The sequence below is a fragment of the Rhamphochromis sp. 'chilingali' genome (genome assembly GCF_963969265.1).
Source record: "Rhamphochromis sp. 'chilingali' genome assembly, chromosome: 20".
Taxonomy (NCBI): Eukaryota; Metazoa; Chordata; class Actinopteri; order Cichliformes; family Cichlidae; genus Rhamphochromis; species Rhamphochromis sp. 'chilingali'.
The window spans coordinates 21,825,254-21,838,046 of NC_137947.1; the positions used below are offsets into that span (position 1 = coordinate 21,825,254).

The 12,793-nt window shown below is 41.4% G+C and overlaps 1 protein-coding gene across 4 annotated transcripts in view; it reads right to left on the reverse strand.

Annotated features, from left to right (window-relative positions):
• Positions 1 to 9,518, reverse strand: part of grid1a (glutamate receptor, ionotropic, delta 1a) — a 299,840-nt gene extending 290,322 nt beyond the window's left edge. For all 4 annotated transcript variants that reach the window (XM_080868622.1, XM_080868621.1, XM_080868623.1 and 1 more), the window contains exons 1-2: positions 9,388 to 9,518; positions 7,636 to 7,791 (exon numbers count right to left, since the gene is read on the reverse strand). In XM_080868622.1, coding sequence (XP_080724748.1) covers positions 7,636 to 7,791; positions 9,388 to 9,466 — 235 coding nt within the window. In that variant the 5' untranslated portion in view covers positions 9,467 to 9,518. The remainder of the gene's footprint in view (positions 1 to 7,635; positions 7,792 to 9,387) is intronic.
• Between the last annotated feature and the right edge of the window lie 3,275 nt (positions 9,519 to 12,793).

Genomic DNA, 12,793 nt, shown 5'->3' on the forward strand with positions numbered 1-12,793 from the left:
AGACAGCATCATAGTGAGTTCAAAAAAAAGAGAGTAATTATGCAAAAGCTTGTGATGATTCACTGTAGAATATAATTCTCAGCCAAAGTGATGTATATTCATACCGGGATGCACATTTGACCCACTTTTCAGTGGTGTCTGCATGTTTCGCCCTTTACACTCTTTTTACTCTTGAGGTTTAAGCTGGGTTTTGATTTCACTCATAGAGAGCTTACACACTAGCTTAGCTTCATCTTTGGATAAAATCCATGTTGCCTGGCCATGGTAGAGGACCCATGGCAATGTGAGAGAGACGGAGAGTCAGAGAAGACTGAGAAGGGATTCTTTTGACAGATGGTCCCACTTGGTAGTCATGTCTGTGGGCACTAATGCAAACAATGGCTCCCAAATACATTTTAGCATCTTTTCATCAATAAGGCTAGTGAGCCGAGTCCGCAGTTTCAAATGATTCTGCCCCTCTTGTCTTCCATACACTCCAAGATTTTACATGCTCTGCTCCTTTTTTCCCCTGCATTTTCCCACTGCCTTCAGCCATCTCCATCACCCTGCTTTCACCCTCACTGTCACACTTGCTCACTATTTCACTCTATTTCATCCCTATATTCACCAAGACTTCCAGTCCAATTCCACCCACAACCAAACCCCATCGCTCTCCTCCCTCTGTCTGCAATGAGTGTGACGTCAGAGATAGCCGCACACCATTTCTGTGGACGACTTCTGTTTAGGCTCTAATAGGATTTACTCTGAGGCTGATTTTCTGCTCTTTGTCTTCTGTCCTGGAATGAAGTCTTCTTGCAGCCAATGGTGCAGGTGGTGGGTAGTAAATTATACACACTTCCCTCAGAGCTAGTCAGCATCACAAGTGAGTGAAAGGGGTAGCTGAAAGCTCCCATCACCAAACTGCTTTCATGACCAACACTGCCTCTCACAAAACCACAAAATCACTTTCCAAACACATCCGCAAACCTGCATCTAAAAACCCAACACAAACTCTCAAATATTACAGCATATTACCACACATATATTCATACCAGCATGCACAAACAAACAAATCCTCTACCGGCATTTATACACCCACTCTTCCTCCCCCACCACCTCATCTCTGCCATCTCAGCACACTTTAGGCAGCTCAATAATATCGAAGCATAACGGTGTGTGTACAAAAGAGAAATGATGTTAGTAACATGTGGGACTCCGATGTATTACAACGGACGGAGGCCAAAGGCCTCATCAACATCAGTCTGATTGAACAGGACATCTCCTCTGGGCCACCCCCTCCCCCCATTTCTCTGTGTATGAGTCTCATTCGGTCTCTCTTGCTCTAACAGGTAGAGCAGTATTGATGGCCAATCCCCAGCGGTGGTTGGGGGCTGTTTGGGGTCGTAGCAAAGCACTAACATCTGTCACAGTGTTCTCTACAGCTCGTTATAAATCTGTCATGCCAAAGAAGGCAGGGACATGAATAAGACACGGGACTGAGAAACCGGTGGTGGGGAAAACATATGTTGCATGTTCATGAGCAAGTTATTACAGGCAGCTTGTTGGGTTATGCGTGGCATGTGCTCAGTTGTGTTCTGATAGATGCAGATTTTAACCAGCCCTCATAGATCAGATGCTCTTGTCATATTGGAAAAATCAATGCAGGTGTTAAATGTCTTTTAAACAACAATCACAGGAACCAGCAGGGTAAATTTCGCCTGTCACTGCCTGACAGGGCAAAATGACCAAAATAATATCCTCTGATGCCAAATTTAGTACACATGCTAGATCACCGGAGGAATAATCTGTCAAACGTCTATCAAGATTTGTATGTACTTTGTGCAGTTAAAAAATGAATCCTTTTTTTAAGTGGGCATTTCCTTCATACGGCCTTCAGGTACAAACAGCCATCATACGACCCAAGCCATCAGTCAGGCTTTTACACAATGAACCCCCCAGAACATCCTCAGTCAAACATGCCAGTATGAAAAGCGATGAGAATACTTTGAAGTCAGCCCTCAGCTGTCTGCCAGTGTGGCAACATAGGGAGTGTGATGAATACACAAATGAACAAAGGCCCAACATGAATGCATGCCACTCTCTCTAATTAGAGCAATATTGTAGTTCTGACACAGACTAAACTTCACAATTTCCCTAAAAGCCAACAATAAAAATCGGCAATGCAATGCTCCCACTCTCTTTCTCAGTGTATTTACTTGTAAGAGTTTGTAAAAAAGAAAAAACTTGTTTCCACACTTTCCAACCCTGTTTACCCAAATTAAAAGATTACTAAAATCCCTGGTCATGGTGACATTTAGCAGTGCTACAGATGATTTCTTTGAATACAGATCAGATGTGGCATTTGAGCGTACTGACGCTTTTCCTGAAGTTAATCAGCAGACCAAGTCTTTTGACACCAAAGTCAAAACCACTTTTAAAGTCTTTAGAGTATTTTTTTTATATAATTGGATACTTATAAATGTCTCTGAGCTACTTTCAAGAAGCGTCAGTGTACTAGCAAATGAGACATCTGTTGCAAATGTTGAGGCTACGTGACACAGAAGTAACCTACCACAAGAGAGCAGTTCTGACCAGCTGTTCCTGTACAGCACAGAGGACAAAACCTGCAGGCCTACTAAGCAGACCCAGTATTTAACAGTCTTGACCTCTCTGTGTCCCTTTCCTTCTGTACTCTGCTCTCTCGCTTCCTTTCTCTCTTCAGACAATGCTGACTTTGGCTATTCTAAAGAAAATGTTCAGGAATGCATGTTCTTTAGTTTGCCTTTCAGCCGACAGGCCCCAAAGAGCGTTCCCTATGGCACCAATGCTGTTGTGAATGGCTTACGTGTAAAAGTGTAGGTGTGTTAAAATACAGAAATGCACTGTCCGTTACATAACAGTTATAGCTGTAATATTACTAAAGTGTGACCTGTGCAACAAAGGAAGGAATATTTTACCTTTGAAATCTCTCAGAAGAGGTCAAATGAATTGCAATGAGGCAAGCTGAGCGAGGAATATCTGTGAAAGAGCTGGATTGTGAAGCAAGGAGCAAGCAGACCATATTATAAATATTACAGCACTGAACACACTTCTCCATAAATAAAAAACTTTCCACTTTCATAGGCACATTTGTTATAGAAATCAAAACATCTGAGCCCTATTTGCATCTTCTTTAATGATCAGTCCTCAGTTCTAAAAATTGTGTAGGATCTTATCAGCCTTCGCTGAGCGATCAGAAGCTCAAATCACACAGGATGCCAGCTAAATGTTATGATACATTTCACAGATAAATAATGTGCAAGCAGGGAAATGATCACATCAATAAACTCTGTAATATAGCACTGCAGGACTGTGAGGAGGAAGCAGGAAGTACATATGACCATTTTTAGAAGTGTTTTTGAGGCCCTATATATGGTGGATGGATTAAAAAAATCAAAAAGTGACAATCAAATAAAAAGGAAACATTAGATAAGCCCCTTCTGGTGATGGCATCCTCTCCCAGTGACAAACTGAATTCTGGTAAGTCTGTGTATTCAATATATACAACCTTATATGTGGAAAAGATCTGCTATGACTTCATTGCCGCATTACTTTAAGTGGCAGAATGTGGATTTTCTTTTTTGGGAACAATTTATTTTCAAATGAATATTTCATGCTAATGTACAATTTTTCCAAGTATCACCCAACAACCACAGAAGCAGCTCTGCAAATGCTGATTAATCCTACCTGGCCTACATGGATGCTTTACATTTTGAAGGGAATAAATAACATGTATACACCTCTGTCACAACATTAATTAGTTTATTAAGTCACCTGCCGGCTTTTTACAGCCCACTGAAGTGCTTATGATAGATTAAAGTTACTGTTGGATAATTAACAGGGGCTGGTATAATGGCCTGATCATCGTCCCTCTGTGTAAAAAGACATAAAAGCACAAACAAATCTGTTACCAAGATTTATGTAGCCTTTTTAAATTTACAGGGACAATAATAGCGAAAGGGCAGCATTACATCACGTTTACACAGCGAGTAATGAGTTGTCATAAATAGACACTCGCAGGGAAGATATTGAATTATCAATGGCAACACTGAGGACCCATTATTTCAACTTTTGTCATTATGGACTGAGGAAAGGACAAAGAGAAAAAAAAAACTTCTTTGAACTCTATTGGCTTACAGGAACATAAAGGACAAAGAATTAAATCCTCCTTGACGTTACCTTGGCAGGTGTTAGATGAAAATGGAAGGTCACTAGTGGTGTGGTGTGTGAAGAGGACTCAGCGGGACAGAACACTCAACAAATTACTGAGAAGGGAACTATTTTCCTTAACTGTGTCCCATATCCTTTAAACTCTAATGGAAATCTCTGCTGGGGACTTCACAAAATAGTGAAACAGCTCAAAAAAAGTGATTTTGGCATTCAATACTATTTGAATGCCTGCTATGCAAAAACTGAAATGTATGTTTAGCTAATTAGTTTTGAAAAGTTTCAGTAGTCCCACACTGTTGTCCTGTTGGCATGCTTGCTAATCATATAATGCCGCAATAGTTACATTTGTTCCAGAACATGAAACTAGAGCCTAAAGGATAAAGCTTTGCACACTCTATCATGAACCTTTCTTCAATGGCCACCAGCAGGTTAACATCTTTGAGTTTGTTGTCAAAATATTGTTTGCATGCTAGCATGCTTATCTCAAATTACCACAATGCCCAAGTTCAGCCTCTCAGGGCTGTAACATGGCTGTAGAATCTTAATGCAACTTTGCTGTATTTTGACCACACACCTGCAGCAAAGTTGTGTTATGATGCATGGCATTCTCGTTTCATGAGATGTTTACATTATTTGCATATCGTCTAAATGCTCACCCAGTAACTATGGGGCTAAAAAAAAAAAGGAACTCCGCCTTACAGGCAGAGCTTTTCTTGAAATATGCATAGGTTCTTATTTGCAGAGGCAAGTTTGCTGTCCCCTTGCTTTAACTTCCCCTGAATAAAAAGTAAGACAGAAAAAGATATAAAAGCTTTGTTTCCCATGTAAACTTATATGTTCAGAGGATGAGCTTCTATTTTTAAATTACAAGGGGAAATCTGGGTTGCAAATTTTAAGATGTGTGAAAAATCATATTTCTTTTCTCCTAACATTTGTCATGGAATTATTTACTTGTAATAATTCCATAACAAATGTGAGGAGAAATTCTGTACACATAAGAAATTCAGCATTGTAATATTTTGTACTATAAACCATGTCCTGCTTTACTATGCATTCTCTAGCCACTGTGACAAATTCACCTCAGCATGACTTATTCTCTCACAATTTAGGAAGAGAATTTTATATAATTATAATCTTAAGTGTCTTGTTTTTCTATTTAACACAAAGCTGATGGCAGATAAGCCCTACAGGTCTCATGGCGAGCACTGATGCTTGTGAGCTTCCACTCTCGGTGTAGAAATCACCCTGTTCATTCATTTCAGTTGTTCCAGCCTATAAATAGGACAGTATCTGCCAGTTGTGTGGTCAGGCAGTATATCCAGCCAGCCTTGAGCTGTCATCTTTAAACGATAAAAGCGTGGGAGGACTGAATAGTTGAGTGTTTCTGTTTGCATGGCGTTTGTGTGACTTCCTCATTAATATATGTTCTAGCAGAGCAAGGACAAAGATAGCCAAATAAGGGCAAACGAGACACCAGAACTACTTGTCTCAAGATGGCAAATTTTCCTCATCACCTCACTGAAATCGTTTGCTCTTCTTTAGCCCTCTCATGTTTATTCAGGTCTTGATCATGATTCTTTCTCCCCTCCCCTCCCCTCCCCCCCTCCCACACACACACACACACACACACACACATACACACAGTCGTTTTTTTTGCTCTTCGTCCCTCTCACTCTTTATACCCACCTCTGCTCTCCTCGCTCTACACCATGCTATGGCAAGGTCCTGACTGCCACTCACAGCAGGATGGCAGCGAACAAAAGAGCAAAGCAAAAGGTTAACTTATCCCAGTTGTCACTCAGTGTTCACCAGCCTACTTTGTGTATAGTGCAAGAATCTGAGGCCGCACATTGATCCTCATGTCATCGACTGCACATTATTCCCAACTCTCTGCAGAAACTGAATGCCGTCTAATCAACCACTTAAATATTTAATTAGCGGGCGCCTGCCCATAAACAATAATTAAGCGTGCTAAATGATACCCAATCAAGGGTAAAGAAAGGCAGTTTATTCAGAAGTGATAAACTGAATCATTTTCAATAAGAAATAAAAAGCTTTTCAGTGAAGAAAAATGATTATCAAGAACTTTGTGTGTCTATAAGCGTTTATGTAGACATTGTGTTGTGTTAAAATACTGTGAAGGTCATTGTCAAAAGAAAGCATTGTTAAGGTAATTGGTATGAGTTAAGCATGAACAAGTTTAGGTGTAAAGTTCCATCTTTGACTAACTACACTAATTAGACTGAAGTACAAGTGGTGAATGACTTGCTAGCCAGTCAGTTTAATTACTACATTTTTGCATCTCAAGCAACAACGACTGATAAATTAGCCAAGTGTCATATGTCTGTAACACATTTTTCATCTTATCTCCGCAGCAGCAGCTGGATAATGACAGTATACTTCTGGTATATGTAAAGAACTCAAATGACAGACTGCTTGAGTTAAGACTCATCTGGATTAAAGTTTGCTTTTGGAAATATAAAGTAGAATACTAGATATCTGTGACATTGTTAAGAGCCTCAGCTAAATGACACGGGATAATTATAGCAAAAGGCGAGACATAATATAATTTTTTTGCCTGTCAGGGGCACTATGAATAGCAATGAGTCATCAAGGCCTTTGTGCAACTGGGGACAAAAGTAGGATCTAGTAACTAAGTGCAGGGGACATAAACAGCTTTTGAAGATCCCCAGGAACCTATTAAAGTCTTAATGATTCATTTCAGCAGAAGAATGTTTAATCGCCTTTTGCAGTCTGTTCAGCATCTGAGTGAGATAACCTTGGCTGAAATTATTTCATTATTAATTTGGTGTCTGATGTGTGGACGTGTGTCCATTCTAGGCACCTATAGTATGGGAAAGCCAACAGAAGTAGACAAAACTGTATTGTTTAACATTCAAAGAGGCTTGCAAACCCAGAAATATTACTCTCTTGTCATTACATAACTCCTGGATTGGTAGGGAAACTTCATTTGATCGTCTTCACATGATTTTTATACACATATAACATCTTGTCCTGTTGTGCTCTTAACTCAATGCTTCCACCTAGCTTTTCAACCACAGAAGACACCTTGCTTTGGTACAGTGGCAAGAGAGCTTTGCAGGTGGCGACGCACACACAAACACACATACACGCCTACGCGCACGCACACACAGCTATTTCCCTCGCTCACAGAAGCACATGAATCATCATCATTGCCCGCTCTACTAGCCATCGCATCAATGTGTGAATGAACAACATTCTCTTGGGGCTCCAGCAGATCAGGACAGTCAAGATTACCACGCAGCAAGCACCGGACTTCTTGCTTGATCATAGCTACTGAGCAGAGAAGATGACCCCCTTCCTGACGTCCCACACGCTGCCCCAAGTTATCAGATTTAAAATAAAAAATAAAAGCAGCGGCAATTTATTCCAAGGGCGGGAGGGGGGTGGTCGAGGAACGCTTACCTTCCTGCACTGCCTGGAAAGGGTTGTTAGGCTGGATAAGTTTCACAGAGTGGGTGATTTTCTCGCTCTGCAGAATGTCATCGCTCAGACTCAGGTCTGAGATGGCAAGTTGGAAAATTTGGTCATCTCTTACAGCGTTTTCTTCGAATATGGCACCTGTTGAGTAAAACAGTAAATTACTTGGAAGAGTAAGAAGGGGGGAAGGGGGGGGCACGCAGTAGTTATGTGTGCGCAAGTTAGATGTGGGAAGATAATGATGAACGAATTTTATTTTTGCTGTGGACCCAATGCGGACAACATAGCTTTTATTGCCCACAGTCTGCCAAAGTGATGGACTGAACAGTGCTGTTTTTCTTTTTATATATCTTTACATTAAACGTATTTTTTTCTGAAGCTAAGCGTCTTCGCTGGTGAGATTTCAGCACCACGGAGAGCGACGTGGTCTCATCAGAGACCACTGTAAAATCGGAAACACGCACTGCACTAGCTTTAGTCAAACTTGGAAAGTTAATATCCATCATGCCTAACAGATCCACGGCACCCTACCCACAGTAGGCCTTGTGTGGGAGGAATACTGAAGCTTAACTGCCCCCCCCCCCCCCCCCCTCCACTGTTTAGCAGAATGGCATCAGCTGCTATTGGGAGAGCACATACATCACGGAAAGGGGTTTCAGGGAAACGAGAAGAATAATTGGGGTACACTAACATTATGCGGACTATCAGCCAATATTATCTGGATGGAGTCCCACTGCTGTATTAAACCAGTGACTGAGCACCTGCTGCTGCTTGCCAGACTGTTGCAGTAAACAGTGAGCAGCAGCAGCAGCAGCGGTGGTGGCGGCGTAGCACCGAGACGAGATTTGCTGACAGTGACACTGACGTTTTTATCTGAGATTACAGCGCTTCTCATTGATGAAAAGGGGGGCAAAATGAAGGTAATGACCGAGTCCGTGTTGATACGGAGGTTGCAGATTTGTTTCAAAAGTGTCAAATCAAACCTAATGCGATGTTTAAGGGCACACACCAGATCGTTTGGATGCCGTGGTGAGTTTCAAGCATCTCCACATCTCTGCAGCTCTGGTTTGAAGTTGGAGTACAAAGAGGCACTATGTGTGTTGCATCTATAAAACGAAACTCCGCTGACATTCCCTCTATCTTTGTTTTTGACATTGCAGTCACGTTCCGGGGAAAGTTGAGGCTTGTCGGGTACACACAAGAGGTAGCTTGGTCTAAAAAAAGCCTCAGCGGTTTGTCTATTGCACATTAGTGTTTTTATCATTATTATTTCACAGTTTCACTGAAACAGGCCTTTCTGCTTACTGTAAATCGTTTTTTCTTTTTGGTTTTTGGGTTTTTTTGGGGGGTTTTTTGTACAGGACTGCGGTTCAAAGGCAGGCAGTGGTGTGGTTAAGATGTGAAGACAACATGAATGCAGCAATCTGTCGTCGAAAAGTGACAGAAATGTCTGTGCTAAATAGAATAAATACCAATAAATAATATGAACAAAACAGTTGAAGCAATGAGGGTCGGGTGATTGGTCATTTACAAAACACCAACTTTTCAACTCGCCGGAGAGTCAAAGTGTTTCTTAAACGCAGGATGAAGCTGAATACACTCTATTTATCCCGCCCTCTCACCAACATCTTGTGATCTCGGCAGTATAAGCTGGCTGACCTTTATTCCCGCACCCCTTTACACTTGACCAACCCAAACATGTTTTGTTTTTTCTTTTGTTTTTTGCCGGACGCTTACCGATATGTATGATTGAGTCCGCTTTGGCCGAATTGCATTGCAATATCCACAGGGGAAGGCAGATCAGCAGCAACTCCATCTCGGGATTTTAGTGAGGCGGCTCATCCAAGCTCTGCTCGGCTGTCCTGTACTGTCCAAATGGAGCACCCAAAAGAAAAAAGAAAGAAAGATGATCAAAACCCAGAGCCAAACAGAACCGCGATCCTCCTCCTGATAGACCAGACCCGCGTAGACCCTACAGAAATGACCACAGTTTTCTCTCTGTCTCTCTCGCTCTCTCTCTCTCTCTCTCTCTCGCTCTCTCTCTTCCTCTCTTGCTCTTTTTTAAACCAACAAAAACAAGCCGACCGCAGGAAGGTGGGCTCAAAAAGACCAGGGCGAACCGACGGGGACTCGAGGTAAGCCTAAAAAGACAGGTAGCCCTGTGAGAGAGACCGGCGTTCTCACTCTCGCCTCTCTCCCTGCGCTCCGGCGTCTAAAGCATGGCAAGCAGCAAAATATGCGGAGGAGGGACACCCCTCCAACAACACACGGAGAAACGCTCACATACACACTCCGAGAGAGAAAAAATCACTCTCTTCAGTCCTGTCTTAATCACGTGACTGCAGAGACTTCACGACTCTGGTGCTTTTTTCGACAAGCCGGGTAGAAATGAGTTGGACTAGCCGGAGAAAGACGCGTGGAGAGGCGATAATTAAACACACGACTGGAGGTTAAAACAGGCAAAGAAAAAAATAATCCCTTGACAAGATATGCCTTACTTACAAAAAAAGAAAAGAAATAAAACAACGCGACAAAAGCAGACACGCAAAAGTCAGCGTACATATTTGGCGGCGGTGTGAACAGTTTACTTTTGGAGAAGTTGTCGTTTTCGGGGAAAATGTGAAAGACCAGAACGACTGGGACACATTTTCACCATACTTCAGCGACGACGGAGCGCAGCTGATGTGCCAGAGAAAAGGATTTACACACTGTGATCCTCGGCGAGGGCTGATGGATGAGAGACAGACGTGGCAGAAGCCACAACGCCTGTCTGAGCCAAAGAACAGCTGGATGGAGTTGACGGAGGAGCATTCCGCACAGGAGCAAACAGAAAACAAACCTAACGCTTTCTTATAGCCTGGCTTGTTCGGTTAATTGAATATTGCTTCTGCATAATTGACTCTATGGGTGTGTGTTTTTTATATATAAAGCCGAGGTCAAAGTGTTGGAGCGAATTTTTAGGACACGAATCACTCTAAAGGGTGGGAGTAATTTTTATTGGGTAGCCTTACACACATCAGTGAGCAATGCACGGCGTTTGCAGAGCTATAAAGAAGAGGAACTCGTGGCAGAAGATTTCTAGATAGGCATAATCTTACAATTAAAGGATATTTCTCGTGGATGTAATAAAAACGGAAATATCTCTTAATTGTTTGGTTAAGTCTGTCAGAGGCGCAAAAAAACAAAGTTTCAGCACCACCAGCAGTGGACAGCTCCTTCACTGAACTGCACCGGACAGACAGTCAAGTGAAGAGCAAACACTGCACATTTATATCTGTCTGATTCTTTCCAGGATGCAACATTCTTAGAAACAATATGTAATAAGGGAGTGGCTGTTTTAAACACCCCGCAACCCCTCAGCTCGCCTTTATACGTTCTTCAGTTTAATTGCAGGCAAGGGGTGAATTCACATGCCTCCAACGTTTTTAACTAAAATCACACACTACCCCTACTGGCCATCTATAGATACTGCACCTGCTGTAGCACAAAATATCTCAATCATTTCCTAACGATTTATGTCGCTTTTTATGAGTGATGGTCATATTTCACTGCTCTATTGCCATGTCATTAGGAAACAGGCTGGAGTGAACCCGAAAGGCTTTTTACTGCTCAGGGTAGTATAGATATTTATGCCTGAATATGTGATGAATGTTAGCCCACATCTTAGTGACATATATCAGATTTTTCTTTCCCTTTTTTGTATATGAGCAGCTGCTTTGACAACAAGGGGAGGAACACACTGTAAGAATCAATTATTGCTCTTTGATCCCAATTACAGTTTCCACAGCACAGTAGATCAATCTGGGCACATTTCAAGGGGATCAAATCTGAAAGATTAACCTTGAAATTTGTGCTTTAAGATGACAGGCATCCAAAAAAACCATAAAAATTTCATCAGGTCCCAGCAGAGAAATGCATCTCTTAATTTCACTGATCTATGAAGCAATATGTTGCTGAGATTTCATCAATAAATTATTCATTTTAAATACTGGCTAAACTGCCATGTCACATATGTCTCAAAAAGGCTTCATTCATTGTACATTCTTGTTTATTATGAGTGCTTGTGGTGCAAATCTGCCCCTCTCTTTCATTCTGCTCTTCTGTTGGGGTGGGGGGTGAGGGGGTGATACATGATGTGCAACTCGAGAAAAATCTGCATAAGAATAATCAGGATGTGTTCAATCTGACTGACACCAGTAAGGTGCAATGAAGCTGCTGCCCAATAGCATGTATATCGTTTTTTACGGATAAGATGATTAAAAAGAATAATTAACAAGTTCTTAATCAATGCTAAATCAAACAAGTTCTGGATATGAACCTTAAAAACATCCTGTGGCTGTATTCTTCCGCACATGAAATTAATATCATATTAAGAAATTGTGTTGTGTCTGGTTTATAGGTAAATTGTCAAACAAGACAAGCCATTTGGTGGGGATATTTAAGTATAAGTGAGAGTACTGTTGTTACAGAGTGTTTTAGCTATTACCATTTAATGCAGATGTGTTGAAAATAATGTATATCCTCTAATATATATTTTCTGCATATAGAAAGGTATTTATGAGATATTTTCATGAGAAGCGCAGAGTGTTGTTTTGAGCCACCGGTTGGCAAGTTCCATGCATTGGAAAGTAGATTAATATGAAAGAGAAAATACCTTTTTCATAGAAAGTAGGCCATTCAGTGGATAATCGTTCATATTTTTGGGTTCATTATGCAGTTGATTCATACCTGCTCTGTTGGTCCAAAATGTCTCCTAATGATTATTCTCCAAATTAAAACAAAAATCTTTTGCAACTCATTGTTTTTGTTCCTTTAAATTCACTTCAGCAGTGCACCTCATGCACCTCCATGGGTGTCAACTTATGTTAGTCTCAAAACTGCTGCAAACTGTTACCGAGACATTGGTGGGTAGGTCACGCCTGCTCTTCAGCAATGAAGGTGGAATTTCATTGTCACACAAACCTGACTCATTAATGTTTATGGCTATGAGCAATGGAGTGAAAAGGAAAGACAGATTTTTTTTCTCTTCCTTATTGGAAGAAAGCCAAAAAGTGAATTTAGATTGAGAGAAGCTGTCACATTCAAATGTGTCAAAGCCAGAACAACTGCTGTTAGTCATGAATACATAACTACTTGCTCCACC